We start from the raw sequence: 16,217 nt of genomic DNA on the forward strand, positions 1-16,217 counted from the left end.
GGAACTGTAATTAAGACAGATCTTCATTTCTCTAGTCAATTTTTTAACAAAAACTAGGAAAACATTTCACCACAGCCTTCAAAAACAAGTTTACAGATCGGTGCTGCTAGCAAGTATCTGGGACACCTCCAAAACCTTTACATCTACCCACTTGAATTATTTTTTGATCAAATAAAAAAAACTGTGTGAAAGAAGAGGAATAATTGGGAATATATATGCCTACTGTTTTTTGTGTCAGTTCATCAGCCAGCTGCTCATTGGCTCGGGTCTTGTCCTCTACTTCCTGTGATTTCTGATCATAATTGACAGCTAGTTCCTCCAGGGCCTGAAGGACCTCTTTCACCTCATCTTTCGCTGCCTCATTCTCAATCTGAAGACGAGTGAGTTCCTCTTGGATCTTCTCGTAATCTCTCCTAGTGGATGCCAAAAGCTGAAAACAGATGGCAGAGATCACGGGTGTTCTCCAAGAACTAGTTTTAAAAGATTTACAACAATGCAAAGAGCAGCAGGTGACTGCAGGAGAGAGAATAAATCTTGCCATTCTACCAGAAATAATATCAATATCAATGTACATGCATCTCTGAAGCAACCAAGCAAAAAAGCTCCCAACCTTATAGAAAAGAAAGCTTAATCAAATCCTATTATGTCCAAGATTGAAGCAGAGAAGCTTAGTTGGAGAAATTTTATAGCTCCAAATGCCTTTTTTCTGCCCTCAATCTAATTCTCCAACTTGGGCAAAGAACTGACATGTCAGAGTCAAAACTTTGAAATGAAATGTGTAAAAAAGCTGTCTAAAATAGCTTGGGACATCTTGTGGCATTTTATTACGGGGAATATTTCAATAAGCAAACTTGTGATGATCCTTTTAATCTGACATTTGAAAGATGAAACCTTAGGCAGGTATCTTATTAAAATATTTGTTGCAGAAATAAATTTAAAACAACAAGAACAACTTGATTAACTAAATGAGTACAGATTTGACACAGACTTATGACAGTTCCCAAATTCCCTACAAAAATGCATTTAATTCACTTTATTCTCCATTAAGAGACATAGTCAGGTTTACAACATGGTCCATTTTATAGACTTCCTTTTACTCCTACACCATTGTACCCCATCTCAATAAAATAAAGGAAAATTAAGAATTCTTCAAAAGTCAGATTTCATACACTCTTCACAGGAAGACCTCCAAGTTACATTATCCATAAGAGAACTGTGTCAAAATAAAACAGAAACAAAAACTGAAATGTATCTCCCAACACTTGTTTCTAATGTTACTGTCGCAGAGTACCTGGGTGCCCTGCTCCTAAAGAGGGGAAACTGCTAGGGAAAGAGCCCTAGCCGTGAATAAGGAGCCCAGCTGTTGGTTACCAGAGGCAACTGGAGCTAGCAAGCAACCCACACCTGCCAGCAGTCAGCTGACTGAAAGGGGCAGGGCCTGGCTCCCTTATAAACCCTAGGGGCTGAAGCCAGAGCAGTTCCCTGCCAGCAACCAAGGAGGAAGGAGAAGCCTGAATGCAGGAGCAGTGTCTGACACTGCAGCAGGATGAAGTATCCCCGGTAGGCTTGAACATGGTTATAGCCGGGCGGCTTCAGTTTATGTTATAGCCAAGGGGCTTGCGTTTGTGTTGCTGTTTGTCACCGGTGGTTTGGATGAGGCTATTAGGGGTTGGAAGAGGCCTCATAGGGGACCCACAGCAGTGTGGGAACCCCAGCACCAGCGAGGGCACAGCATTCGGGGTGCACTAACCCCAGCCCCAGAGAGGAGCAGTTGAGAAGCCCCAGAAAGGGGGCATTGCTGAGAAGCCCCAGCGTGGTTGTGGAGAAGCCCCAGGAGAAGGGGGCAGCATAGAAAAGCGCCAGAGAGGGTGCTGAGTGAGACCATGGCCACGGAGAGCCTGGGCACCAGAGAGGGCACAGAGCTAGACAGGGCCCGGACAGAACAACGTCTATTCCATCTGCGAGGCTTGGGGTGTGGTACAAGGGTGGCTGGAGCCCTGCATAGCCCATAAGGCTAGGGTGTCCTGAAACACCCACTATAGAACAGGGCCCACAAAGGGGTCAAGGAGCCCACGGGGCTCAGAGCCCATCTAAACCGTGTCTAAGAATACGTGAAGGCAGCCTCCCTAATATACTGGAACACCAAAGACGTGGCGGGCGAGAATTGGAGGGTGCCCTTAGGCCAACTTGGCACGGGAAGGGGGCCTTGAGGAGATCACGGCCCTCCTGCAGGACCCCGCGCCGTGACAGTTACACTTTTAGAAAGTGACACACTTAAACCAGAACGTGCATTTTTATTTATTTTTTAAACATAAGGCAAAAAGCAGCACTGTATAAAGCCTAGGGACAAGAAATAGATTCTTGTTTAACAGGTAACCTGATTACAGGAGCAGAGGATCAAAGCAACAAGAATCGGAGATTCTGATAGGTGCAAATGGTTCTTCCTTCTACTGCCACTCTTTGGAGTGAAAAGAAAAAAGGTCACCCTGACTATGACGGTGGTCCAGTGCTGGAGCAGGTTCCCTAGAGAAGTTATGGATTCTCCATCCCTGTGAATTTTCAAGCGCAGGTTGGGCAGACACTTGGCTGGGATGGTTTAGTCAGGGATGATCCTACCCTTGAGTAGAAGACTGGACTAGATGACCTCATGAGGTCCCTTCCAGCTCTTCTTTCCTATGATGTAGTATGTAGCTAGTGCTGACTGGGCTTCCCCTGTCACCTACCCACTCATTCTCAAGCCTGGAGAAAGTTCAGGCTGACATCAAATCCAAACCACAGACAGACATCCCTGGACACTGAAAGAGTACTTAAAAGAAGGTGAAGGTCTATTAGAAATCACATATTTCTTACAAAATCCAGTGTCCAAATCATAATTTATCTGAGGTGAATACAGTCATACAAAAATGAGGAGTTGGTGCAATCTCAGGATGCTTGGAACAATGTGAAAAGTTAAATCACTAACACCTCCTTATTCAAAAATTAAAGCAGACCAGAACAATTTATGAAGCCTTCAGGCTTAGCTTAGTACACAGAGTCCTATCCTCATGTGCTAATAAAGAAGAACCAGAGTTTCCCTAACAAGATTCAGAACCGCCAAGAAAGAAATAGTTAAACAGTGGCAAAGGAGTACAAAGGGTATTATAACAGCAGGTATCCTATCTGTAACATGGTTTATATTAGCAATGAATCTGCTAGTTTAATCAGCCAGAAATAAGTGCCCTGGCTAATTATGGAGAACAGCAGTTAGACAGCCACCCTGCAGCACATATTTCAATGAGCTAATCACAAGCAGGAGCAGAGAGCAGCTGGCTCACTTCTGTAGCAAAAAGCAGGTGAAGTTTACATGCACTAAAACAAAACCTTAAACATTTTGGGTTGATTCTTTCAAAGAGGAAATTACAAGATTAATACATTGGACTCCAGATGGCCATCCCTATCAGATAACTTAGTAAAGCTTAAAAGTGATACAACACTAGCTTCAGGAATTTCAGTAATAAAGACAGCAAGGCTGGGATTACTCCAAAAATTGTCAGAGGCCACTGAAAATAGGCTAATATCCCACAAAATTTGAGCAAATAAGGATTCACAGGGAGACAAGGAGTAATGATAGCACAGGAAACTCCCAAATAATGCAAGCTCTAGAAGTAGGTGGTTTCAAATAGCTCAAGAAATAAAGATTAGAAAAGAGAGCAGAAGTAAGGAACATACAAACTATAGAAATAGGGAATGAGTAGAAAAAAGCCAGGTTTGGAATGCAAATTAAAATTTGCAGATATTAAACCTGTGGAATCAGAAAAAATATATGCCTTAAACTTTGATTATTTTAGTTATAAGATGACATAACCACTTTGTGTAGAATTGCTGGCTCTGTACAGTAGAACAGATAAGGGCAAGTGTTTGTTCTTTGTAACTCTTCTGCAACTGCTTCGCTCACCGCGGCCTTGAAGGTAGAAAAAAAGTATGTACAAAGTAGATTTCCAGGTGCAAGAAGGAGGTTTGTGAACTAACCTCGCCTCCCCCATAAATTCCCATCCTGATTACAGCAAAGAAATAATGAAGTAATATTATAGCCGCTTTTCATGCTAATTTCACTATATGATCACGTGAGTTGTAAGCGACTGTTAAAAAGTATATAAGCCTCCTGATTTTGCTCTTGGGGGGGGGACCCCTTCCAAGTGCTTGGGAAATCCATGTCACTTTGGAACTCCCCCTACAGCTGTAGTTTCTTTTAAATAAAAGTTTCTGCTGACCTGACCCAAAAGTACTCTGTGTGTGTTTCCATGACAATTCCTGGTGCCGTGACTCGGATCCAGAACACAGGCTGAGGAAGGAGGACCGCAGGCTACCCCCCCTCGAACCCTGAAGCGCCAAACTTGAGAGGTAAGAGACCTAATTCAAAATCTCTATTGGGGTTTCAGAGGAGGACTGCCTGTAGGCTCCCAACTTGGCTGTGGTAACTGGATCTGAACCTTGTTAAAACAGGTCAGTCTGAACCTTACTGCCGGCTAAAATTTTCTGTCTGGTAAAGGATCCCATTTTGTGTCTGGTAACGTACATTTTAGGGAGAAACTGTTTGAGGCACCTTCATCCAACAGCACATCGGGCTTGTAGTTAATTAATTAAGGCGGTGTGGGGTAGGAGGTCTGGCTGACTGAATAAATGTGCATGTGTGTGTATTTAGAAATATGAGCCACTGACCAGGACTGAGACTACGGTTGGGCTCAGCCGCCCCAATTCTGCCTGACAGGGCAGTTTTGAAAGCAAGGGGGCCCAACTGGAACCTCGTGACCCAGTGGACAGGGCTTATTGAATGAATGTGTGTGTGTATTTAGAAATATGAGCCACTGACCAGGACTGAGACTACGGTTGGGTTCAGCCGCCCCAATTCTGCCTGACAGGGCAGTTTTGAAAGCAAGGGGACCCAACTGGAACCTCATGACCCAGTGGAAAGGGCGTCTGAGTGATTTTGTCTTTTCCAAACCCCTTGTCCCAGTAGCTTCTGCCGAAAGCAGGAGTGAAAGGATCCCTCTAGTGTTTCCCTCCCCATTTCCATTTTATGAGCCGGTGTCGGGTCAGAAGCCTTTTGTCTGGGCAGTGAAAAACTGCGGGGTAAGGCACTGAGCAGCCCGGACATCCTAAATAAGCCTCTCCTAGGTCTCCCTGTGTGACTGAAAATGGGAACAAGTCAGTCTAAACAGGTTCCTGTCCCCCCTAAGGGGACTCCGGCGTACTTTATGTACACACACTATTCTCCCGAGACTTGCAAGTACCTGGATAAGTGGAACTGGTATACTAGGGATGATCCTGTGAAACATTTTCCACAGGAAGGAACATTTGATCAGGATAAAATAGTGCACTTGAGAGGGGCGTTAGAGTCCCGTGGATCCAAAACACCACAAAACCAGTGGGACGCGTTCTTTTATTGGTATGATGAAATGTCCAAAAGGCGGACAGAATCTCAAACTAGGAGCCTAAAAGACTCTCAAGAAAAATTAAAACAGCAGTTAAAAGCTGTTCGGGAGAAATTGGCTGCTCCCCCAAATTACACGCTGGCCACTGCTCCGATGTATCCAGCATTGCCCGGGCGCCCCCACCACTGGAGCCAGCAGAGGATATCCTTGACCTTTGTTCGAACCCTGCTCTCCTGGGACTCCCACATCAGCAACAACCGGTTCAACATCAGGCTGCAGCCCAGGCTAGTGACCCATTAGCTGAAGCTCCTTCAGTAAATCCATCCACGGAGCTTAACAGTCCGGACTCATCCACCATATCTGCCACTCAATCATCACCAGTGTGGCAATTTACTCCTGGGTCACAACCCACCACAGGTGTATTTAGAAGAATGGGAATAGGCATGGAAAGATCTCCCATCAATCTGAGATCCCGAACTGCACAAGTATACCCCCTAAGACAAATGCCAGGCATTGGCACCGATGGACAAAATATAGTAACTGTGCATGCACCCTGGACTCCAGGTGATCTCTACAATTTAACTCAAAAGTTCCCAAAAATCAGGGAAGACCCAGAAAAATTTCAGGAAGAATTGCAGACTGTTATAAATTGTTATAATCCAACATGGGCTGACATTAATCAGCTCATGCGATCCATTTTGCCCAAGGAAACTATGCTACGTCTGTACGCTGCCTGTACTTGGCCAGATCAAAACCCAGGGATTGGCCAAGACTTTATTGACAAGAGAAATGCTTTGGTTCAGGCAGTTCTCACAATTTGCCCAAAAAAGGCAGACTGGACCAAAATAAATACCTGTAAACAAAACAAAAATGAACACCCCAGTGACTATTTAGAACGCCTCAAACAGGCATTTGAACGATACTCAGGAATGGATAACCGAGTCGGAAATGCTAAACAAGCAATAGTGGCAGCATTCGTCCAGGGACTTAACCCTAAAATTGCTGAGAAAATTCAAACAGTAATTATTGGCTGGGAAACTAAAGATTTGACCGAAGTCCTTGCTGCGGCTAACCATTTTCATAACAAATTGGAACGGTCTAAAGACAGTGCCGAGTTTAAGTTAATGGCCTTACAGATTTCTCAGTTGCAGGGTCTAGGTAGAGGAAGGGGATGAGGACGGGGAAGGGGAGGCCCGGGTAGATTCAGGGGAAGAGATAGATCCTTGAGCCCACAAAACCCAGGCTATGGGAACCAATGTCATTATTGCAAGCAAGAAGCACATTGGAAATCAGAATGCCCCAACCGCCCCGGCCAAGATCCCAGACCCCAGCCCCCACCTCCACTTCCTGTCAATTTTCCCAGTGTTGAATAGGACAGCCTGAGGGACAGTGACATCATTGCTCCTTTGCTTGCTACTGACCAATCTGGTCCGTTTGTTGAATGCCTTATTTCTGGTAAACCTGTCTCCTGTCTTGTCGACACCGGAGCATCCCACTCCACACTAAAGGCTGCTGAGTTTCCTTTTCTACCTTATTCTCCTGAAACTGTAAATGCTGTCGGTATAGGTGGACAACCTATCCCACATCCCGTCTCTGAACCTGTCTCCATCTCTATTGGCCCTTTGTCTGAAAATCATGCCTTTCTTAGCCCCTGCGCACCTGTCAACCTTCTTGGTAAGGATTTGCTGTGTAAACTGGGATGCGTGATTTATTGTAGCCCAGATGGTGTTTACCTTGAGGTACCGGAACAGAGGGAAACCGAGCTTGTGGCTTTGCTAACCCAGGAGTACTCTGATCCTGACACTTCCTACTTGCAAGAGGAACTGTTGGCACGAGTACCTCCACAGCTGTGGTCCACCCATGCGAATGAAGTGGGGCACATGCTGAGTGCTGAACCAGTGCATATCATCCTGAACCCTGCCAAGCCACTTCCTCGTGTCCCACAGTACCCCATCTCAAAGGAAGCTGAGGAAGGGATCAAGCCTGTCGTTTCCTCACCCCTTGAGCAAGGGATTGTTGTCCCAATACGCTCCCCTTGCAACACACCTATCCTACCTGTCAAAAAACCTGGTAAAGATACGTATCGCTTTGTGCAAGATCTTCAAGCTGTAAATGCCGCTGTTTTACCCTCTTTCCCCGTGGTCCCTAACCCTGCCACTATTCTTTCCTGTATCCCTTCAGATGCTACATATTTCACAGTAGTGGATCTCTGTTCTGCTTTTTTCTCTATCCCCGTTCATAAGGATAGCCAGTATCTGTTTGCATTTACTTATCAGGGATTTCAATATACCTGGACAAGACTCCCTCAGGGATATACAGAGTCCCCAACCCTGTTTTCCCAGATCCTAAAAAAAGATTTGGATCCTATCACGTTCAAAGGGGGGTCCACCCTTGTTCAGTACGTGGATGATCTATTGTTAGCCTCACCCACTTTAGAGGCCTGTGAGCAAGATACTTTGACACTCCTCACAGCTTTAGCTCAGAAAGGCCACAAGGCCTCAAAATCTAAATTGCAGCTCTGCAAGTCTAAGGTACATTATTTAGGGCATGATAGCTCAGCAGGAGAACGACACCTTTCCCCTAGTAGAGTTGAAGCTATCCTCAACATTCCCAAACCTATGACTAGAAAACAGATGAGGGGATTCTTAGGTGCAACGGGTTATTGTAGACAGTGGATCCTGGGTTATGCTGCTTTTGCAAAACCCTTGCAAGCATTCACTCATGATACCACCCCGGAACCCCTCCCTTGGACTCCTGAAGCCGAACAAGCATTTGTGGCCCTTAAGCAAGCCCTCACTCTTGGACTTCCTAATTATAAGAAACCCTTTACCTTGTTTTGTCATGAACGGGAAGGAATCGCTTTAGGAGTACTCACTCAGCTGCATGGTGAAAAGTATCGCCCAATTGCATATTACAGCTCTGCCCTTGATCCCGTAGCTGCGGGACTTCCTCCTTGCCTCTGTTCAGTTGCAGCTGCTGCCTTGTTGGTTGAAAAGGCAGATTCTCTAGTTTTGGGACACTCTTTAACCGTTGCAGTTCCACATGCTGTGATGGCCCTTCTGCTCAAGGGCAAAACTCAGCACATTTCCAATTCCCGTCTTACTAAATATGAGAAGCTTCTACTGTCAGCTGCAAATGTAACCTTAAATTGCTGTTCAATTCTGAATCCTGTGTCACTTCTGCCTATTGCCTCTGATGGTGAGCCTCATGATTGCCTGTCTATCACAACTCAATTGTTAACCCCTTGAACTGACCTAAAAGGACATTCCTATCTCGAACTCTGACCTTGTTTTGTTTGTTGATGGTTCCTGTCTTAGAAATGATGCAGGCAAATTAGTTGCGGGATATGCAGTATGCACTCAGTATGCTGTTTTGGAAGCCTATTCTTTACCCCAAGCTCGTTCTGCTCAAGTTGCTGAACTCATTGCTTTAACACGTGCTTGCATTCTTGCAAAAAATCAAACCACAACCATTTATACTGACTCTAAGTATGCTTTTGGTGTTGTTCATGATTTTGGACAAATCTGGAAACAAAGAGGGTTCCTCACTTCATCAGGGACCCAAATCAGTCATGGTTGTTATGTAAAAGCGCTCTTAGAAGCTGTTCAATTGCCTCTTGCTATTGCTATTGTTAAATGTAAAGCTCATGAGAAACCCTTTGATGATGTCACACGAGGAAATGATCTGGCAGACCGTTCTGCCAGAAATGCGGCCCTTTCTGGCCCCCAGGCTCCTATCTCTGTTTTTGTTTGTTTTTCAGCAGACCAGTCTCCTTTGGCTAGCCTTTCAAGTCTGGCCCTTCTTCAAAATCAGGCCCCAAAAAAGGAAATAAATGACTGGCTGCGTGCAGGATGTTCACTGCACCCCGACTCTCTCTGGCGCTCCCCGGACGGCCGCCTGGTGGCGCCTAGAGAGCTTTTGCCACATCTTGCTCGTTTAACCCACTCTGTGGCCCATACGAGCAAAGGAGGAATGATTGCTACAGTACAAAGAAATTGGTTTGCCCCAAATTTTCCTTCCATGGCACAATAGTACTGTAGCTCCTGTCCCATCTGCTTAGCTCACAACATTGGGCAACAGGTAAAAACGACACCTGCAGCCCATCCCCCTCCATGGGGACCGTTTGTAAATCTGCAAATTGATTTTGTGCAGCTACCTAAGTGCTGTTCTTATGAGTACATTCTTGTTATTATTGATGTGTTCTCTGGATGGGTGGAAGCCTACCCATGCGTACATGCTGATTCCATCACTGTAGCAAAGAAATTGCTCAAAGAATTCATCCCTAGATTTGGATTGCCCCTCACAATAGATAGTGACCGTGGCACCCATTTCACAGGACAGATAGTAAAAAACATCTGCCAAGCACTCAACATACAGCAACACCTACACTGTAGTTATCATCCACAATCAAGTGGTGCTGTAGAACGTAAAAACTCTGATTTAAAAACGCGCATGTCGAAGATTTGTGCTGAAACAGGCCTCAAATGGCCTGATGCACTGCCCATTGCTCTTATGCACATTAGGAACACTGTTAACAGAAAACATGGCCTAACCCCTTATGAAATACTCATGGCACGACCCATGAGGATGCCAGCTACACCACCTGTTGCCCCTCACCAAACAGACCTACAATTAACTGATGAAACTGTACTAAATTATTGCAAGGCATTAATGAAGTATGCCAGGTCTGTTCATTCACAGGTCCAAGAAGCCTTACCTCAACCACCGGATGTTCCCTGTCACAACCTCGAACCAGGGGATTGGATCTACGTAAAGGTCTATCAACGGAAAAACGCACTTCAACCCAGATGGAAAGGACCTTTCCAGGTACTTCTGACCACTAATTCTGCTGTTCGTTGCCAAGGTCACCAAACGTGGACTCACGCCTTGCACTGCAAGAAGGTATCACCTCCATTGGACCCCGAAGCAGCTGTATTCCAACCAAGGTTGGGATCTTTCCCTGAGGCCAAGGACAAAGACCCTCAGGACCTCACTCAGGCAAGTGAGGAGCATCAGGGTGCAAGTGCTAATAACCTCTCCCCTGCACCCAACACCTCAGCCCAGCTGGATTCATCAGTTGAAGAACGAAGATATCATCTTCGGCCTCGAAGAAAGTGAATGCTCCCATTCGGAAGATCACCACCTCGATCAAGACCAAGAGCCGACATTATCAGTCCTTTAGGTAACTTGAGCCCAGAGGACGAAGAAAGACTTTGGCTGCCATCGTGGGTTTGGCTGGTAGTGTTCTTTTTCTTACTGGTGCTGGTTATGTTTGTTGTTAAGATTCTTTGTCCCTCCTGTATCTAAAAATGGCACTGATATCCTTATATATCACACTTGGGTATCTCAGTATCACCCAAGGGGGGTGGGAGAAAAATTTGTATTTGCAGATCTCCCATATGGTGGCTCAAGCTGGAAATAAAAGTGACTGCTGGATATGCTCTCACAGCCCAGCACACCTACACCAAGGAATCCCAATGATCGGAGTACCAATATCCCTCCAGCAATGGGGAACAATAAACGGTGGCTTCGTTAGACTCTACTCGTTAGCTACCCATCGGTCCGCTCCTAAAGAATGGAGGGCCGCCCCTGCTAACTGGATAATCTCCCCAAGAGTAGAGGCGCCTTTCTGTTACAGATCCAACAACACCGGAGCTTATAATAAAGCCACACCTGTAGGACACTACCCTCATTGCCTAACTACTCTAGATTATAGCCCTAGTAGCACCAGTGGAATCCTGTTGGGTAACGTACCCTCTCTCAATTGTACAGGATTCATGGTCTACAACTTTTCTAAGGAACCTCATGTTGCTCTCATTGCAAACAGATCGGAATTTTACATTGACTCCAGTTTTACTTCTTGTAATATATCTCGGTCCAGCAGGATAGCAGCTGAACGTGGTCCGTCCTATATGATGCATATCAATCGAAAGTGCCGGATATGGCACAACTGCCGAGATTTGAGTACCCTTTCTGCCCCAGGCCTTTACTGGCTCTGCGGAAACAGGGCTCATAAAATCTTGCCCTGGAATTGGGTGGGGGCATGCACTCTTGGACGTGTTATCCCTGGTTTCGAAATGCATAGTGCAATATATCTGGAACAAGTAAAAAATTTCAACCATCACATGAAAAGGGCGGTTAACCCCTTAGCTACCAGAAACACAGGGTTCCATCGATTTGTGAGAACCTTCATACCGTGGCTTGGAGTAAGAGAATTGGAACTAGCCATAATTAACATTTCAGCCACAATGGAAGCTATGGGAAATGCCACTGCGGATGCAATTCAGGCTCTGCAAAAAGAGATCTCCCAGATCTCACAAGTAACTATACAACACCGCATAGCCCTAGATTACCTATTGGTATCCCAGGGAGGAGTATGTGCCTTAGTAAACTCCACCTGTTGTGTCTATGTCAATCAGGACATGCAAATCGAAACTGACATTCGCAAAATCCGAAATCAGTTAAGGGTCTTACATCAAGTGGTCTCAGAAAATACTGACTGGGGTCTAGAAGAAATGTGGTCTTGGCTAACCTCCTGGCTCCCAGATTTCGGGGCCCTTGGCAAGAAAATCCTGTATGGAATATTGTTTGTTTTGATAGTTCTGATAATGTTCTATGTCTTAGTGCAACTGATCTTCTGCTGCGTGAAAGCCAGCAGGAGAAGCTTTAGTAAGGCAAGAAAACCCACAGCAGAGTCTAGAATAATGGTGTTACAAAAGTGTGAGCAGATTGAAAGAAAACATGAAAGGCTGCATGATGAAATAGAGGGGCTCATGAGAATGGAAATTTAAGGCTAAAGTGAGACTAAATAGTCTCAAAGGGGGGGGCTGTGGAATCAGAAAAAATATATGCCTTAAACTTTGATTATTTTAGTTATAAGATGACATAACCGCTTTGTGTAGAATTGCTGGCTCTGTACAGTAGAACAGATAAGGGCAAGTGTTTGTTCTTTGTAACTCTTCTGCAACTGCTTCGCTCACCGCGGCCTTGAAGGTAGAAAAAAAGTATGTACAAAGTAGATTTCCAGGTGCAAGAAGGAGGTTTGTGAACTAACCTCACCTCCCCCATAAATTCCCATCCTGATTACAGGAAAGAAATAATGAAGTAATATTATAGCCGCTTTTCATGCTAATTTCACTATATGATCACGTGAGTTGTAAGCGACTGTTAAAAAGTATATAAGCCTCCTGATTTTGCTCTTGGGGGGGGGGACCCCTTCCAAGTGCTTGGGAAATCCATGTCACTTTGGAACTCCCCCTACAGCTGTAGTTTCTTTTAAATAAAAGCTTCTGCTGACCTGACCCAAAAGTACTCTGTGTGTTTCCACGACAAACCCAAAGAGCACTAGGATCCTGTTTTGAAACAGTGGGAGAAGATTATTGTGAAGTGATGTATTTACTTTTAAGCTTCAGACAAGAAAATTCAAATACCCAATAAGAAGTGACCAAAAGGGAAGGATGACTTATCCTTATGGGGAGTGGACGAGGGGGTTGGAGGGTAACAGAAAATAATGCTAATGGATGGAACATCATTGCACTCCTTTTCTGTTCTAGTTAAGAGACAGTATCAACTTTTTCTAATGAACATCTCATTTGGAGTCATAAAATACCAATAGATTACCACTGAATAAAAGGTAAAAATCACTACAAAGAGCAAAAACTGGTTTTGAAAACAGAAAATATCTGCCTCTACTACAAGCCAGTTCTGTACCTAGGGAAAATGCTTGGACATCCTTATTTAGCAACCAGGAGAGGATAATTTTCTGAATATAGTTACAACTGTATTAGCAGCTATTACACAAAAGGAAGAGGAAAGAAGTTTATTTTTGGAGACATATAGTCTAGCAAAAAGTGTAGGGATTAGCACTCAAGACAAAGTGAAAACCAAATTCCAGTTACAGAACTCTGTGCCTTTTCTGATCTTTCCTCCTTCATTCCTGTTCTTGCCCCCTCCCCGTCATGAAAAAATTCCCCAACTTACAGAAAATTTTGTAAAGAATTTGAAGACAAACATCTGTTGAGTATTGTTTCCTACAGCTGGAAAGGTAAAATTCAATATGGTCATTCTGCTATGAAATGGCCACTAGTAATTGCTCACAATGGAGCTATCTCAGTGAAGGTAATCAGCACCATCTGAACTAACTTATGATGAGTGAAGATGCTTAGAGTAATTTGTAGAGAAAAAGCTCACTGTGATTAACAATCAAGCCTTAAAAAGGGACAAGAATAGTGTAAACAAACTGGAGAACCTTCAAACGCATGGAACCCATCACCTATGATGATCTGACCAACCTCACGCACCCACCAAATTGTATGTGACCCTGTCTAAAACTATATCAACTACTCTGAATAACAGATTAAACCAAAGAAGAGCCATTCACAAAATACTTCTACGGGCAGAGTTAAACAAGGTATGTTTTCTATACGTGAAGCAAGAAAGCTAGAAACTGTGTACAGATATAACTAGAGGATACTCTCAAAAATAAGGAAAAAGATAACGCAGAGGCTATATCTGCTTTGTTGTACTGGTGCAAATTGTCAGTATGCACTGCTTAGACTACAGTGGTATTACATTTAGTCTGTGGTTACGATACAGTAAAAGAATTTGATCCATGAGAAACCTGCAAAGTTGGGTAAACTGCAAAAGCAAGTACAGCAAAAATGGCAAGACTAATTGATTACAAGACATTTTAATTTCTCTTCCAGTTTATCCAAATTCTCTAAGTAGGAGAGGTACATTCAGGGAACTCAATAAAAATAATTCAGCATTTATTATTGAAGTATTGAACATCTTCAAAGCACCTAGTAAATCAGTACAACTGTACAACATGAAAAAGAAAGAAGCCAGACTCAACAGCGACATATATTTTCTAAGCCTTTGCAAGAAACACAACTTCATTCCCCGAGGACTAAACATCTACAATCCCCTGACTACTGCACACAACTCCAAATATGCTTCCCAGCTATGCAGAAGAACTTCAGAGAAAATTAGAAATCATCTACTTCACCTACTCTACTCCAAAAGAGACCAACTCAGGAAGGAAATCGTCATACACTACAACAACTTAAAAGATAGAAATCCATGCATGTTCCCTGACAATATACAGTGGATACAAAGAGACTACGAAAAACTTTCTACACCATTCATCCTACATAAAAAGAAGAAATGGAACAAATTACTCCAAGAACAAGCTCCCCAGCCACAAAACAACCATCAGAGGAACAACACCAACACCTTATGACCTTCCAACCTCAGACTTGATGAAACTGCAAGCAGCAACCAACCCACAAATATTATCAGTCTCTCCACACACACACTTACCAAAACTGAAAAATCTGTCCTGCCTAAATTTCTGTCCAGAAAAATACCCTAATAAAATACTTCTATGTGGAGAACTAGAAGAATTCTTCCGACGTCTGTGCCTCAAAGAATATTTCCACAACCAAACTGAACCCACTCCCAACAACAACTCATCCTCTGACAACATTCAGGAAAGGATCAATGCCAAAAAGCCCAAAAAAACCATCAGATTGGACACCTCGCAGTGGACGAAACCCTAACCTTGACCACTACATTGACTACTTCAGGGAAAGAATGAACAATGAAATAATCAGCAACGCACGCTGCCACCACAGCCTCTCTCTACGAGAGAAAAAGGCCATAGAATCTCTAAGATCTAACCACCAAATAGTAATAAAACCAGCAGATAAAGGAGGAGCCATAGTCATCCTAAACCATGAGGATTACATAAAGGAAGCCAAGAGACGGCTCTCTGACACCACCTACTACAAAGAACTACAAGAAGATCCTACTCCCCTTTTCACCAAAAAAACTCAACAATACCATCAAATCATTTCCATCAAGATTACAAGAAAAACTACAGACCTTGATCCCCCCCACTACCTAACCCAGGGACTTTTTACATGCTCCCTAAAATCCACAAACAAGGGAACCCTGGCAGACCTATCATATCCAACCATGGGACCCTAACTGAGGAAATATCAGGTTTTGTTGAATCCATCCTAAAACCGCTTGTCACCCACAGAGCAAGTTTTGTCCAAGACACTACAGACTTGCTACAGAAAACTTAAAAACATAGACCACCTTCCCAGCAACACACTCCTAGCCACCATGGACATTACCAGCCTATATACCAACATCCCACACCAGGATGGCATCCAAGCCTGCCTTACATATCTACAGGAACAAGATTACAACCCAGAATACAGACCCAAAGATATTACTGAGCTTATACACTTCATTCTCACACACAACAATTTCACTTTTAATAATCAACACTTCCTCCAGATGATGGGAACAGCTATGGGCACTAAAATGGCCCCACAGTATGCCAACCTTTTTATGAGCCACCTGGAAGAAGACTTCCTCAAGAACTGCACCATCAAACCCTTACTATACCTAAGATACATCGATGACATCTTCATCATTTGGACTGAGAACCTGCAATCTCTGATTGAGTTCCATCAGAAATTCAATAGTCACCATCCCTCCATCCGACTTTCTTTAGAATACTCCAGCACCAACATCCCCTTTTTAGACACAATAATCAGTATCCAGAAGGGTAAAATACAGACCACAGTATACAAGAAACCCACAGACCAACATACATATCTGCACAGAACCAGCAATCACCCGAAACACACCAAAAAAGCTGTGATATACAGCCAAGCCCTCAGATACCACCGTATTTGTACTGAAGAGAACACCCGGGATTGCCACCTCACCAATCTTAAAAAGGCTTTCACCCAGTAAGGACACTCCTCCAGAGAGGTAGAGCGCACGTTT

The 16,217-nt window shown here is 44.0% G+C and overlaps 1 protein-coding gene across 2 annotated transcripts in view; it reads right to left on the reverse strand.

Moving 5' to 3' along the window:
* Positions 1–16,217, reverse strand: part of KIF5C (kinesin family member 5C) — a 168,781-nt gene that overhangs the window by 45,014 nt on the left and 107,550 nt on the right. For both annotated transcript variants that reach the window (XM_059727397.1, XM_059727396.1), the window contains exon 14: positions 224–430. In XM_059727397.1, the coding sequence (XP_059583380.1) occupies positions 224–430 (207 nt within the window). The remainder of the gene's footprint in view (positions 1–223; positions 431–16,217) is intronic.

Source organism: Alligator mississippiensis, chromosome 4 (genome assembly GCF_030867095.1).
Source record: "Alligator mississippiensis isolate rAllMis1 chromosome 4, rAllMis1, whole genome shotgun sequence".
NCBI classification, from domain to species: Eukaryota; Metazoa; Chordata; order Crocodylia; family Alligatoridae; genus Alligator; species Alligator mississippiensis.